The 16,465-nt window shown below is 42.3% G+C and overlaps 2 protein-coding genes across 2 annotated transcripts in view; both read right to left on the reverse strand.

The window, feature by feature from the left end:
* LOC106085066 (lachesin) overlaps positions 1–16,465 on the reverse strand; it is a 515,032-nt gene that overhangs the window by 59,665 nt on the left and 438,902 nt on the right. The window lies entirely within an intron of this gene.
* Positions 12,569–14,539, reverse strand: LOC106093998 (neprilysin-2). Its single transcript, XM_013261171.2, has one exon. It carries the CDS (start codon positions 14,470–14,472, stop codon positions 12,571–12,573), a length of 1,902 nt encoding a protein of 633 aa, XP_013116625.2. The 5' UTR covers positions 14,473–14,539; the 3' UTR covers positions 12,569–12,570.

The raw sequence follows: 16,465 nt of genomic DNA on the forward strand, positions 1-16,465 counted from the left end.
GGATAAAAATCTTGGCTTTTATGGGCCTAAGACCCTAAATCGGAGGATCGGTCAATATAGCAGCTATATCCAAATCTAAACCGATCTGGACCAAATTGACGAAGGGTGTTGAAGGGCCTAACACAACTCACTGTCCCAAATTTCAGCATAATCGGATAATAAAAGTGGCTTTTATGGGCCTAAGACCCTAAATCGGAAGATCGGTCTATATGGCAGCTATGTCCAAATCGAGACCGATCTGGACCAAATTGCAGAAGGGTGTTGAAGGGCTTAACACAACTCACTGTACCAAATTTCAGCAAAATCGGGTAATAAATGTGGATTTTATGGGCCCAAGGCCCTAAATCGGCGGATCGGTCTATATGGGGGCTATATCCAGATATAGTCCGATATAGCCCATCTTCGAACTTAACCTGCTTATGGACAAAAAAAGAATCTGTGCAAAGTTTCAGCTCAATATCTCTGTTTTTAAAGACGCGATTTCAACAGACGGATGGACGGACATGGCTAGATGGTCTTAGATTTTTACGCTGATCAAGAACATATATACCTTATAGTGTCGGAAATGGATATTTCGATGTGTTGCAAACGGAATAAGAAAATGAATATACCCCCATTCTTCGGTGCTGGATATAAAAAACCATAAAATATCAGCCAAGTGGTGCTGTAAATGCGCCCTCTAGGTGCTCATGATATAAAATCGGTTGATAGGTTTATAAAAAATTCTCAACCTTCTCAACTCCTCTGCGTTACTGTGTATCTGTCTGTACCTAGGGGCCCACAAAGATATGACAAGTCCTTATGGTTTTAATGCTGGCACCTGCCATTTTGGCTCAATCCTGCAGGGCTCCTCAGCCCGGGAGAATATAATGCAGCTAACCGAAGCTAGCATGAGCTCCAATTCGATGTCACTTTGTTTGGATGTGATCTCCCCCTAGGTTAGCAGCGGAGTTCCATCTAAAACTCTTTTCGTTTTCTGGCCCATGGCACCATGGCTTGATTGCATGCAACACCACACTGAGCAAAAACTGCCCTTCTTCCGATTTAAGGTACAAACCACAGCCACCACGATGCTTCCAACTAGGGCCTCACCATAGTCAGGCTGGAACCGAAGTCGCAATGCCTCCTGACTGCCGTGATACCAGATTAAGGACTCTGGTCCCACCATGTAGTCCAACTACTTCCAGTTGAACTCCATACATTTGCGGACTGGACTGGACTTGAGGATGATGCAAGAACCATTCAGAAGCAACAACACAAAGAAGACTTCAGAAAACCGATGGCATAACCCAAAATGACTCTACACAAGACTGAGCCAAAACAGGAATGCTACCGCAACATTTACACAACACGGTTTACATCCTGCTGGAGGCCACCGTAGCGCAGAGGTTAGCATGTACGCCTGTGACGCTGAACGCCTGGGTTCGAATCCTGGCGATACCAGAAATAATTTTCAACACTGGTTTTCCCCTCCTAATGCTGGCAACATGTGTGAGGTACTATGCCATGTAAAACTTCTCTCCAAAGAGGTGTCGCCCTGCGGCATGCCGTTCGGACTCGGCTATAAAAAGGAGGCCCCTCATTGAGCATAAAATTTGAATGGGACTGCAATCATTGATATGTGAGAAGTTTGCCCCTGTTCCTTAGTGGAATGTTCATGGGCAAAATTAGCAATTTGTATACATCCTGCTATTGACAAGGAATAGCAGCGAGCCGGTGTGAAAAACATTCCCACACATCTCCAACTTCCCACTCCACACGACCAGCTCCGAAAATTTCCACAGGGTACAGCAGCCTTCAACTCATCGACCTTTTCGATGCAGTCTACTAACTCTTCATCCATCCTCCTTACCTCCTTCACCTTCTAACCGTACTTCGCCATCATACCGTCTTTCACCTTCTTAGTGTACTTCACCTCCTTACCATCCTTCACTTTATAAGCGTCCTTGATTACCATTCAAGGACGCTTCATTCTTCAATAACCAGCACAAACATATACCCATCATCAAAACATCAGTCCAACAGACCATCTAACCCTCCGACGGTTGAATCATCCGTTGGCGTTGCCGAAGTAAAAGGTCCACAGGGAGCTTGTACCCTTTGTATGGAATTTTATATGAAAACGCATCTAGCCATGTCCGTCCGTCTGTCTGTTGAAATCAGGCTACAGTCTTTAAAAATAGAGATATTGAGCTGAAACTTTGCACAGATTCTTCTCGTTGTCCATAAGCAGGTTAATTTCGAAGACGGGCTATATCGGACAATATCTTGATATAACCTCCACATAGACCCATCCGCCGATTTAAGATTTTGGGCCCATAAAAGGCACATGTATTATCAGATTTTTCTGAAATTTGGGACAGTGATTTGTGCTTCAAAGCCCTTCAAAATTCTTCTCCAATTCGGGCCAGATCGGTCCATATTGGGATATCGCTGCCATATAGACCGATCCCTCGATTTATGGACTTGGGCCCATAAAAGGCTCATTTATTACCCGATATTACTGAAATTTGGGACAGTGAGTTAAATTAAGTCCCTCGACATACTTCTGCAATATGGTACAGCTCGGTCCAGATTTGGATATATCTGCCATATTGACCGATCTCTCGATTTAAGGTTTTGGGCCAATAAAAGGCGCATTTATCGTCCGTTTTCGCCGAAATTTGGGACATTAAGTTCTGTCGGGTCCTTAGATATCCCTCTTTAATTTGGCTCAGATCGGTCCAGATTTGAATATAGCTGCCATATAGACCGATCCGCCGATTTAGGGTCTTAGGCCCATAAAAGGCGCATTTATTGTTCGATGTCGCCGAAATTCGGGATAGTGAGCTGTGTTGGGCTCTTCGATATCCCTCTTTAATTTGGCTCAGATCTGTCCAGATTTGGATATTGCTGTCATATAGACCGATCCGCCGATTTGGGGTCTCAGGCCCATAAAAGGCGCATTTATTGTCCGTTTTAGCCGAAATTTGGGATAGTGGGTTGTGTTAGGCCCTTCGACATCTTTTTGGAATTTGGCCCAGATCGGTCCAGATTTGAATTTGGCTGTCATATAGACCGATCTCTCGATTTAAGGTTTTGGGCCCATAAAAGGCGCATTTACTGTCCGATGTCGCCGAAATTTGGGATAGTGGGTTGTGTTAGGCCCATCGACATCCTTTCGTCAATTTGGCCTAGATCGGTCCAGATTTGAATATAGCTGTCATATAGACCAATCCGCCGATTTAGGGTCTTAGGCCCATAAAAGCCACATTTATTGTCCGATGTTGCCGAAATTTGGGACAGTGAGTTGTACTAGGCAATTCAACATCCTTCTTCAATTTGGGCAAGATCGGTCCAGATTGGGATATAACTGTCATATAGACCGATCCGCCGATTTAGGGTTTTGGGCCCATAAAAGCCATATTTATTGTCCTATTTTGTTGAAATTTGGGACAGTGAGTTGTGTTAGGCCCTTCGACATCTTTCTGCAATTTGGCCCAGATCGGTCCAGATTTGAATATGGCTGTCATATAGACCGATCTCTCGATTTAAGGTTTTGGGCCCATAAAAGCCACATTTATTATCCGATTTTGCTGATATTTGGGACAGTGAGTTGTACTAGGCAATTCAACATCCTTCTTCAATTTGGCCCAGATCGGTTCAGATTTGAATATAGCTGTCATATAGACCGATCCGCCGATTTAGTGTTTTGGGCTCATAAAAGCCACATTTATTATCTGATTTTGCTGAAATTTGGGACAGTGAGTTGTGTTAGACCCATCGACATCCTTTCGTCAATTTGGCCTAGATCGGTCCAGATTTGAATATAGGTGTCATATAGACCTATCCGCCTATTTAGGGTTCTAGGCCCATAAAAGCCACATTTATTGTCCGATGTTGCCGAAATTTGGGACAATGAGTTGTGTTAGGGCCTTCGACATCCTTTTTCAATTTAATCTAGAGCGGTCCAGTCCAATGAAAAAGGTCCCCAGGGACCTTTTCACCAGCCGGAGGCTTAAACAGCACATGTTCAGAAATATCCCAAAACATCACGATACCTGTGTAGCTTTAATCTTCCACTTCAGGGCAAAGACAGTGTCATGTCTTTGAGACACACCACTACAGGGAGGATTTTATTTAGCAAGGTCATGCTTGCTCTGCTGCAGGATAAGAGACACCTGCTCCGTAGGACCTTCTCCAATTTGCAACTGACGTTGCACAGTGGGATAAAATCCCAAAAACTATTTAAACATGTGATGCTTGAAAACGGTTAGAGATAGCATACAGCTGAACGGAAGGATGGACACGGCTATATCGACTTTCAATATCAGGTTGATCTAAAAAATATACAATTTATAGAGTCTAAGACCAATATTTCTAGGTGTTACAAAAGGAAATGACAAAATTAGTACACTGCATTCTAGGGTGCAGGGTATGCAAAGAACTTTGGCCCCCTTTTAGTTGAAAGTGTCCAAAAATAGTTCAAAATCAAATGTTTTATCAACATGCATGCTTTCATTTGCCGAACTTGTATAAAATACAGTGGGATTGACATATAGGCAGCTTAGTCTTCTGTCAGCTATTCAACGTTATCGGTGTGAAAGAAAAGGAAAGTGAATAAATTCCTCACTGAGAGAAAAAAAAAATGTTAACTTACTTCATCTTGCTGTCGCTGCTTAACGCTGTGGCATGGGCTAACAACCCTGCCCAAGAGCAAATCCAAATGATAGAACGTTCCATGAATGCCAACATGGATCCCTGCGAGGACTTCTACACCTATGCCTGTGCCAATTGGCAGGCCAATTATGCCACGGAGGATTATTCCGAGTTGACGGCCATGGTGGCTGGCAAATTAAGCAGCAAATTGGAGGAGTATCTCAAAGAGAGAGTGGGAAGCAGAAGAAATGCCCATAGTGCTTACCAAAAAATGAAGATTTACTACAAGGCATGCAACAAAAATTACGATGAGGATGCCATGAACTACTTCAAACACATTAAGCCAGGTGTGGGCTTGGAATGGCCCATCTTGCAATCACATGCCAATGGGGATGCAGTTATTGAGTGGCCTGCAGAGAACTTTGATTTATACAAACTTTTGGGAGAGTTGCATGCCTGTGATGTTAATCATCTGCTGGTAAGTGTGGTTCCCTATCGTGCCGCTGATGGAACTCTGCAGATTCATTTCAATCTACCCGAAGCCCCAGCAGAAGCGGACTCAGAGGAGGAAGTTGAGCTCTTGGCCAAACTGGGATTCACCGCAACCATCAGCTCGCAGTACGGCAATGCCTATAAGAAAATGGACTCCCATTGGAGAGAGACTTATGCTCAGTATGCTGAAAACGAAACTGTGGAATCCATGATCTATAGCGAATTGAAGACCTCCTATGCAAATCTTTGGAAAATTATTGAGTTCACCTTTCCGGGAAAAATTGATGCCCAGGATGAGATCTTCATCAACAATGTGGACTATTATCGATTTTTCAATGATTACTCAGTGCCTCAGGGCCCCGAAGCCCTACAGTTAGCCAATTATTTAATGCTAAAATTTTTGAAATATCTCAAAGATGATTCCCATAGCGATTGTGTTGAGGATACACGCCGTAAAATGGACTTGGCTGCCAATTTTTGGTATTCCTCCTTTTATTATAACGCCACTGCTCAGCAGAAAAATGCTATGGTCCAAGGCTTCATTGAGAAGATACACCGGCAATTGAGCCAACTATTGGATGAGAATTTCATGCATTTGAGACCCTCCCAAATTGCCAAACTAAAGCAGAAAGTATCAGCCTTAAAAGTCAACACAGGAAATTTGCCTGCCAATATCAATAAATCCTATGTGGATGACTATTTTGCTGATGTCCAAGGCTTGAGTAGCCATGATTATCATCACAATCACTTGATACTATTGAGGCATCGCATGCTGGAACGCCTGAGTTCCTATCAGAATCAGAGTTACATTAAGCAATACGTTGACACCACATCGTATGACATAGATTCGAATTTGTTTATAATACCCCTTACCTACTTAGAGGCACCCATTTATGATGACAGCTATGATGATGTCCTAAGATGGTCTCTATTCGGTTATCTTTAGAGTCATGAGTTCTCACATGCCATTGATGGAACCAGCTTGGAACGAGATTTGGTGGGCTATGAGACCTCCCTATATGCCGATATTAAGAATCATGCCAAGTTCAACCAATTCTTGGAGTGTCTTAAAGCTCAGAACGACAATGAGAATGTCGATGAACGTTTTGCTGATGCTGTGGGTATTCGGTTGGCCTATAGGGCTTATGTCAGCGACAAAGATCCTCATGATACTCAAGGGGCAGCGGCGTATACCACTACCATATCCCAGGATAAATTGTTCTTTATGAATATGGCTCAGTACTATTGCGGCAATGATGACAGTGACAAGGCTAATCTGCAACAGATGGTAATGAATTCCGAAGATTTTGCCAAAGCATTCCAGTGCCGCTTAGATACTCCCATGAATCCAAGGGAAAAATGTCGTTTATATTAGAAGCACTTTTTTTTGTTATTAAGTCGATTAAATCAACCAGTAAAGTATAAAATAATTTTTTTTTGTTTCTAAATAAAGTTTCTTATTTGAATTGGCATAGAAATTTGTAAATCCAATACCATAGGCTACGTTTGCAAATGCAAATTTTGCCCATGAACATTTCACTAAGGAACAGGGGTAAACTTCTCACATATCATTCAGTGCAGTCCGATTGAAGTTTAAGCTCCATGATAAGGGGCCTCCTTTTTATAGGCGAGTCCGAACGGCGTGCCGCAGTGCGACACCTCTTTGGAGATAAGTTTTACATGGCATAGTACCTTACAAATGAAAACCACCGATGCAAATTTTTTCTGATGGTCTCGCCAGGATTCGAACCCAGGCGTTCAGCGTCATAGGCGGACATGCTAAACTCTGCGCTACGGTGGCCACCAGGCTATGTTAGCAATTGAACGCATAAAGATATCCGTTTTTCACAGATATTTTTTATTGATGTAAAACGTTGGGGATTGCAATATGGTCATATCGGCTGATATGGATATAGCTCGGATATAAAATCGTCCTTCGACTTGTATTAGTGGGGTCCTAGAAGCCGAAATTATTATCCGATTTGGCTGAAATTTGACAATCTTCAATAACCGTACCCTAAGCTCCAAATTGGTGCATAACTATGCCTCTCGAGGTCCATAACTTCGCCTCAAGAGTGCCCTCATATTAACCGATATTTCGCTTTGACTTCTTGACCCTGAAATTTTGATAGTGGTGTTTTGCTATGACTTTCAAAAAACGTACCGAGTATGGTCCAAATTTGTCCGTAACCTTATATGGCACCCATACTGATCTCTAATTTGAGTTTCTAGGGATTCGGAGGGCATAATAACGTAAAATTTGGTATCAAATAAAAAATCTTAGGAAGTAGACACGAATGTCGTGTTTAACGCAGATGCCTGTCATCACGGTCCAAACCTGCGAGGCCCAAGAGCCAGGGGTCAACACAATGCGTCTACCACCGCCCCCACATGTTGTAACCCACACAGGAGTACCAATTTGATCCCACGTATTTGGACGTGTTCACCTCCTTGGTTAGGAGCGAAGCACTACCTAAAGCTCCTTCCGATCACGGCACCCGGTTGAAAACGCAACTCCACGCCGAGCTTATGCTCTACCCGCGATTTGGATACAAACCACAGCCACCACATTGCTCCCTACTGGGGCCTCATCATTGTCAGGCTGGAACCGAAGTGCCAGGGGCTCCTGACACCCGTGGTACCAGATTAAAGTCTCCGGTGAGACTCTGTAGCCCTAAAAGACTAATACCAGTTGAACCCCAAACAGTTCCGGACTGGTCACCTGGAAAAAGTAAATCGCCCTAAGCCAGCATACAAAAGTATACACCAAACAAACAGCAGGACGATATACACAAACAGGACATGGCAGCCCTCACGGGTTACGCCACACATTTCTGCATCAACATGGGACTCACAATCAACGCGGCCACTCTCACGGATGACCGAACACAACCACAACAGCTAGGGGAACCAACGATGGGCAAACGCTGCTGCATCAACATGGGCAAGGCAGGTGCCAGGCCAAGTCATACGCAGCACCAAATCATTCGGTCGCACCAGTACTGCAACACCTCGTTATGAATAACTAGCGTGTATTCATCCCTCCACTAAGTCTTGTTCGCCTCCTAAGAAATACTTCTCGGGAAAAGGTGGCCTTGCAACAGTCGTCTCGTCTTCAAGGGCCCTACTGGAATCCCACACCGCCTCGCTAATCCCCATCGCGCCTAAATCTCTAATATCAGCAAAGTAGGGGCATTGCGTCAGTACATGCCTCCAGTCCTCAGGTCTCGCATAGTCGCACAGATCAGTCGCGGACAAATTCCTCTGATGCAAAAATGCATTAAAGGAACCATGTCCCGTCTCTAGCCCAGACTTACGCCGAAGCCAAAGTCCAAGCAATATCTGTAGTGCATCTGTCAAAACAGTCGTACACACAGGCAAGCAAGCCAGCATTGCCACCCTCGGACAAGAGAGGATCTTCTTTCGTCTTAAGACTGTCGCAGCAATTCCGTGCCATACCGGCACTCCATAAGTTGCACAAGCAAAAAATAGACCACCATATATGGACCGAACAGTGCGACGACTAAGACTAAGGCTCCAAAAGGAGTGCTCCAAAGGAGTGCATTGAGCCGCCTAACATCCCCATTTGCAAGCTTAGAAGCGGTAAGCCAATCCTCACACACTAAACGAATTCCCTTTTTCACACCATACAGAACGGCCATGTAACTCACAAATAAATCAAGCGGGGCGCCAAGCAATACCTGTAGTGCATCTGTCGAAACAGTCCCACACATTGCCACCCTCTGACAAGAGAGGATCATCTTTCGTCCTAAGACCGTCGCAGCAATTCCGTGCCATACCGGCGCTCCATAAGTTGCACAAGCAACAAATAGACCACCATATATGAACCGAACAGTGCGACGACTAAGACCCCAAGCGCTTCTCAGAACACGCTTAACCATACCGGCTACTTCAGTCATCTTCTCCATCACCCGATCCAAATGGGCCAGGAAACCCATTCTCTCCGACACAGTCACTCCCAGATATTTTACGAGCGCTATATTCCTGATGCTAGCTCCACCAGATCGAATCGTGGGTGGACGATTCCGCGACAAGATGCCCTTGAGCAACATTGTCACGGTTTTGTCCTCTGCGACGTCCACACCAAAACGAACGCTCCATTCGCGCATAATGCCCATGGCAAGTTCACCCCGAGCTAGTCTGGAATTTCCTTTAACCAGGATGAGCAGGTCATCCGCATATGCACTGATTTTGAAGGTCTCGGCGAGACGTCCCAGCAGGGGATCCATTATGAGGTTCCATATATATGGAGCACAGATGGACCCCTGAGGGCAGCCACGCTGAACCAATCACGCAAGCTCTTCTATCACAGAAGTAACTACGCCATAGAGAACGTTCCCGACAACCTATTTGGCCTAACCTCGTGAGTACACTACGCCATGAAAGGTAATCAATCGTGCTTTTGAAATCGACAAATACGCCATGGACATATTTGGCACTCGATTCTCTCACATAATTCTGCACATGGATCCAGACATCCACAGTGCTCTTTTCCTCCCGAAAGCCGAGCTGGTACGGAGGAGTACTCTCCTTGTAGCCCTCCCTAAATCTTGTCACCATTATCCTCTCCAATACTTTTGCAACCACTTAGGGGAGACTGATGCCCCGATACGATCTTGAATTGCTCCTCAATCGATCGGGCGATTTCAGAAGGACTACAACTCGAGCACATTTCCACGTACGAGGGAAATAACCTACTTCGACACATCGTGTGAGCATCAACTCGACATGGTCAGGTATAGCCTTCCAGATGCTTTTACGCATCTGTCCAGTCATACCGTCCATGCCAGATGACCTCCCGCTTCTAAGCCGGCAAACACTGTCCACTATCTCGACCCTTTTCAGAGTTGGAGGAGGCACGATCATCTCCACACTGGGAGCCTGATCGTGCTCATCCGCATCGGGAAAGAACGTTCCCAATAACACCATAGCACACTCGTTCCGAGAAGTCAACACATTGTCCCCCACTCTAAAACCGCTCAGGTCACCCTGACTAGAACCCTGTTGCCCACCGCGCCGGCACACGCGGTATACCTTGCCTAGGAATCTAGAATAGATATTCTGAATAAGCTTATGTTGGACCGACTCCCCGTTTAACAAACAAGTAAAAGTGTGCTAAGTTCGGCCGGGCCGAATCTTGGGAACGCACCACCATGGATTCTGCTAAAAGTTTGCACAAAGGATTTGGACCGTACGTTGGAAGTCGTAACAGAACACTTTCAGGGGTTTGAGATGTAAAATCAGGAGATGGGTTTACATAGGAGCTGTATCAGGTTATACACCGATTTGGACCATACTTGTCAAGAAGTCAAGTCGAAGGTCCACATTATATGGGAGCTATATCCAAATCTGAACCGATAAGGCCCATTAGCAATCCCCAACGACCCACATCAATAATATCGCGATTTCTAATTCTAAATCGAATTAGAATGTCCCAGGTCTATATTTAGAGGTGTTAGTAGAGAGATAGTGTAGAGTAGAGTAGAGTAGAGTAGAGTAGAGTAGAGGAGAGTAGAGTAGAGTAGAGTAGAGTAGAGTAGAGTAGAGTAGAGTAGAGTAGAGTAGAGTAGAGTAGAGTAGAGTAGAGTAGAGTAGAGTAGAGTAGAGTAGAGTAGAGTAGAGTAGAGTAGAGTAGAGTAGAGTAGAGTAGAGTAGAGTAGAGTAGAGTAGAGTAGAGTAGAGTAGAGTAGAGTAGAGTAGAGTAGAGTAGAGTAGAGTAGAGTAGAGTAGAGTAGAGTAGAGTAGAGTAGAGTAGAGTAGAGTAGAGTAGAGTAGAGTAGAGTAGAGTAGAGTAGAGTAGAGTAGAGTAGAGTAGAGTAGAGTAGAGTAGAGTAGAGTAGAGTAGAGTAGAGTAGAGTAGAGTAGAGTAGAGTAGAGTAGAGTAGAGTAGAGTAGAGTAGAGTAGAGTAGAGTAGAGTAGAGTAGAGTAGAGTAGAGTAGAGTAGAGTAGAGTAGAGTAGAGTAGAGTAGAGTAGAGTAGAGTAGAGTAGAGTAGAGTAGAGTAGAGTAGAGTAGAGTAGAGTAGAGTAGAGTAGAGTAGAGTAGAGTAGAGTAGAGTAGAGTAGAGTAGAGTAGAGTAGAGTAGAGTAGAGTAGAGTAGAGTAGAGTAGAGTAGAGTAGAGTAGAGTAGAGTAGAGTAGAGTAGAGTAGAGTAGAGTAGAGTAGAGTAGAGTAGAGTAGAGTAGAGTAGAGTAGAGTAGAGTAGAGTAGAGTAGAGTAGAGTAGAGTAGAGTAGAGTAGAGTAGAGTAGAGTAGAGTAGAGTAGAGTAGAGTAGAGTAGAGTAGAGTAGAGTAGAGTAGAGTAGAGTAGAGTAGAGTAGAGTAGAGTAGAGTAGAGTAGAGTAGAGTAGAGTAGAGTAGAGTAGAGTAGAGTAGAGTAGAGTAGAGTAGAGTAGAGTAGAGTAGAGTAGAGTAGAGTAGAGTAGAGTAGAGTAGAGTAGAGTAGAGTAGAGTAGAGTAGAGTAGAGTAGAGTAGAGTAGAGTAGAGTAGAGTAGAGTAGAGTAGAGTAGAGTAGAGTAGAGTAGAGTAGAGTAGAGTAGAGTAGAGTAGAGTAGAGTAGAGTAGAGTAGAGTAGAGTAGAGTAGAGTGGAGTAGAGTAGAGTAGAGTAGAGTGGAGTAGAGTAGATTTTGGGTCTTGACTTCTTCAGCTTTAAGAGGGCGCAATTCTTATCAGATTCAAATCCATTCATAACCTGATATAGCTGTCATATAAACCTATCTTGGATATTGACTTCTTGAGCCGCTAGAGGACGCAATTCTCATCCGATTTGGCTAAAATTTTGCATGAGGTGTTTTGTTATTAACTTTCAACAACTCTGCTTAGTATGGCGCAAATCGGTACGTATCCGGATATGGATGCCATATAATTCGATCTGGGGTCTTGACTTCTTGAGCCTCTAGAGGGCGCAGTTATTGTCCAATTTCGCTGAAATTTTGTACAACGGCTTCTTCCTTGACCTTCAGCATACTGAAATATGGCCCGAATCCATCTATAGCTTGATACAGCTCCCATGTAAACCGATATCCCAATTTTGCTTCTTGAGACCCTAAAGGGCGCAATTCTTACTCGAATTAGCTGAAATTTTACACAATTACTTCTACCATGGTCTCCAACATTCTATTCAATTATGATCGGCATCAGACCATAACTTAACAAAGCTCTAATAGCATAGAAATTCTTTTCTTTGTTTGTCTACAAAGAGAAACCCGGAAGGGAACTCGACAAATGCGATCTTTGGTGGTGGGTATATAAGATTCGGTCCAGCCGATTTTGCAAATTGTATCCCTGTAGAGATTTTTTTCTTATAATTTTCTTACCAAAACTTGTTGATAAACTTAACAATTTTTGTTTTGTTCATTGTTTATGCTATTGGAATTTTTATTTTAAAAAAATAAAATTTTTTCATTTTTTGTTGCCCTTAAAATAGACGACACCTTTTCTCAGGATTTAAACTGCTACCCAAGGGACACTGGAAAGCCTGGGCAAAATCCTCCGAGTTCTTAACGATTTGATGTAATGTAACGGCATCTTCATCATTGCTGCCACAATAGAATTGGGCAGTATTCAAAAAGAACAACTGATTCCAGGGTATATAAGTGAAACGAGGCTGTAGATGAGAGCGATTATCATTGACATAGGCACGAAAGGCCAGACGTATGCCTATGGTATCAGCAAAACGTTCTGCTACATTGGAGCCTTCGTGCTGGGCCTCTAAGCAATCCATGGTCTCCAGAAATTGCTTACTTTCCAAGATATCCTGATACATAGTAGTCTCCATACCCTGGGCATCATGCTTTAGGCCAGTTTGATCCAGGGAGTGACTGAATTCATGCCCCATAAGATACCCCAATAAGGACCATATGAATATATCATCATAGTCTTGATGGTACAAAGGCTCCTGCAAATAGCCAAAGGGTACGACCACCATATTGACATCCTCATCATAGCCGGTGGAAGTAAAATGGGACAAGCTGTAAGTTTGCTTTTGATAGTTGAGTAGGCGTTTAAAAAAACGATGTCTCAGCAGAATTAAATGATTTTTGAAATAATTATTCTCCAGTAAATCCTTGACATTGTCATAAAATTCATCGATTTTGGATTCGCTCACCTTTTCAGGCAAATTGCCTATGTTGAGTTTCAAATGAAATATTTTCTCCTTGAGTTTGTCTACCAGCGAAGACTCCAATTTACTGTGATTTTCATTAAGCAATTGTAATAGATTTGTATAGATTTTTGCTACAATCTTCAGTATTTCGGCATTATAATTTTCTTCCTTGATCTTACTTTTCTCTTTGAAGTACATATAGCTCAAGGCCATATCCATTTTATCCTGTACCTCTTTGACACAATCATTAATCGCATCCTGATATAAGAAATCCAAAAATTTCATTTGTAGATAATTGACAATTTTTGTGATATTCTGGGAAGCCATAGTGGAGGCCAAATAATCCTTAAGAAATTGATAATAATCCTTGTTTGTAATAAACACCATATCTTCCGGTGTCATCTTGCCAGGTAACATGGCCTCAATTAGTATATGCAGTTCAGGATGTTGCTTTGCCAATTCCTCATAACTAAGATACTCTTGATTTTCGGACTCTGACTCCTTTTCATAGCTTTGATAGTTGTCTTTCCAAAAATCTTGACTTTCCATAAACTCTTCAGCATATTTATGGGCTAATTCTTGAGGAAATTTCAGAAAAATCATGGCATTGGCTATACCTTCCACAGTAGCCTCAACTGCCTCATTTGCCTGGGGTACTTCAAAATGTATCTGCAGAGTACCATTCCATAAACGATGAAAGCCTATTTTGATCAAAACATTATTAAAATCATAGCTTTGCAAAATTCCCAATAACTTGTAAATGTCAAAGCCTTCTGCAGGCCATTCCCAATCCTCGCTTTCATATTCCTCCAAAACTTGCAATAAAGGCCATTGTGAATCTGCTGCCGGTTTCACATAATCAAAATAGTTTAACAAAAACTCATTCTCCTTCATCATGCAGGATTCATAATACAGCTTCAGTTTTCCCAAGGCACTTTCACTCTCATCTAGTAGATCGTCCTCTTTATCCAGCAATTTCTTCAACTCCTCATTAATTTGATGTTCCAACAAGCCCATCATCTCATTGTAGTCAGCGGTGGCATATTTGCTTTGCCAATAGCCACAGGCATAATGATAGAAGTCTTCACAAGGATCATAGCTGGAGTTCATGGACTCTTCGATCATTTGCAATTGCTTGAAGCTTGGCGAAAAGGTAACATGGCCCCATGAAATCGATATGCCACATAGGCATAAAAATCCCCATATTTTAAACATTATTTTATTAACAGTTTCTTTTTCACAATTTTTCTTTACAAGTTTTCGCAGCGAATATAAAAATGAGACTGTCACCCCAGTCAAGTTCAGTTTGTTATCAGAGCATTGCTAATTCAATAGCCTATTGCTAATTTTACCATATGTATCTTTATAAATGAGTTGAAGAGGTTAAATTAATTAAATCTTTTTTTGGGTATATTAATTTTATAGGTTTTGTTTGTTGTTTAGTCTCAATGTAGTGGGTGTTTAATTTTAGAATGATATCATTTGTAGTTTTATTAAAAGGTTCTGTGTTGGGGTAGGTTGAACAAATTCCAGATTCCCAAAGAATCAAAGACTACTAAAAATTCCCAAGGAATACTAGATTCCTGAGGAATCTTAGATTCCTAAGGAATCCTAGATTCCTAAGGATTCCTAGATTCCTAAGGAATCCTAGATTCCTAAGGAATCCTAGATTATTAAGGAATCCTAGATTCCTAAGGAATCCTAGATTCCTAAGAAATCCTAGATTCCTAAGGAATCCTAGATTCCTAAGGAATCCTAGATTCCGAAGGAATCCTAGATTCCTAAGGAATCCTAGATTCCTAAGGAATCCTAGATTCCTAAGGAATCCTAGATTCCTAAGGAATCCTAGATTCCTAAGGAATCCTAGATTCCTAAGGAATCCTAGATTCCTAAGGAATCCAAGATTCCTAAGGAATCCTAGATTCCTAAGGAATCCTAGATTCCTAAGGAATCCTAGATTCATAAGGAATCCTAGATTCATAAGGAATCCTAGATTCATAAGGAATCCTAGATTCCTAAGGAATCCTAGATTCCTAAGGAATCCTAGATTCCTAAAGAATCCTAGATTCCTAAGGAATCCTAGATTCCTAAAGAATCCTAGATTCCTAAGGAATCCTAGATTCCTAAAGAATCCTAGATTCCTAAGGAATCCTAGATTCCTAAGGAATCCTAGATTCCTAAGGAATCCTAGATTCCTAAGGAATCCTAGAATCCTAGATTCCTAAGGAATCCTAGATTCCTAAGGAATCCTAGATTCCTAAGGAATCCTAGATTCCTAAGGAATCCTAGATTCCTAAGGAATCCTAGATTCCTAAGGAATCCTAGATTCCTAAGGAATCCTAGATTCCTAAGGAAACCTAGATTCCTAAGGAATCCTAGATTCCTAAGGAATCCTAGATTCCTAAGGAATCCTAGATTCCTAAGGAATCCTAGATTCCGAAGGAATCCTAGATTCCTAAGGAATCCTAGATTCCTAAGGAATCCTAGATTCCTAAAGAATCCTAGATTCCTAAGGAATCCTAGATTCCTAAGGAATCCTAGACTCCTAAGGAATCGTAGATTCCTAAGGAATCCTAGATTCCTAAGGAATTCTAGATTCCTAAGGAATCCTAGATTCCTAAGGAATCCTAGATTCCTAAGGAATCCTAGATTCCTAGATTCCTAAGGAATCCTAGATTCCTAAGGAATCCTAGATTCCTAAGGAACCCTAGATTCCTAAGGAATCCTAGATTCATAAGGAATCCTAGATTCCTAAGGAATCCTAGATTCCTAAGGAATCCTAGATTCCTAAGAAATCCTAGATTCCTAAGGAATCCTAGATTCCTTAGGAATACTAGATTCCTAAGGAATCCTAGATTCCTTAGGAATCCTAGATTCCTTAGGAATCCTAGATTCCTAAGGAATCCTAGATTCCTAAGGAATCCTAGATTCCTAAGGAATCCTAGATTCCTAAGGAATCCTAGATTCCTAAGGAATCCTAGATTCCTAAGGAATCCTAGATTCCTAAGGAATCCTAGATTCCTAAGGAATCCTAGATTCCTAAGGAATCCTAGATTCCTAAGGAATCCTAGATTCCTAGATTCCTAAGGAATCCCAGATTCCTAAGGAACCCTAGATTCATAAGGAATCCTAGATTCCTAGATTCCTAAGGAATCCTAGATTCCTAAGGAATCCTAGATTCCTAAGGAATCCTAGATTCCTAAGGAAA

Source organism: Stomoxys calcitrans, chromosome 3, assembly GCF_963082655.1.
Source record: "Stomoxys calcitrans chromosome 3, idStoCalc2.1, whole genome shotgun sequence".
Lineage (NCBI taxonomy): Eukaryota > Metazoa > Arthropoda > Insecta > Diptera > Muscidae > Stomoxys > Stomoxys calcitrans.

Coding starts and splice junctions, on each gene's coding strand:
- LOC106093998 (XM_013261171.2), bottom strand. CDS start 14,472: ATGTTTAAAATATGGGGATTTTTATGCCTATGTGGCATATCGATTTCA.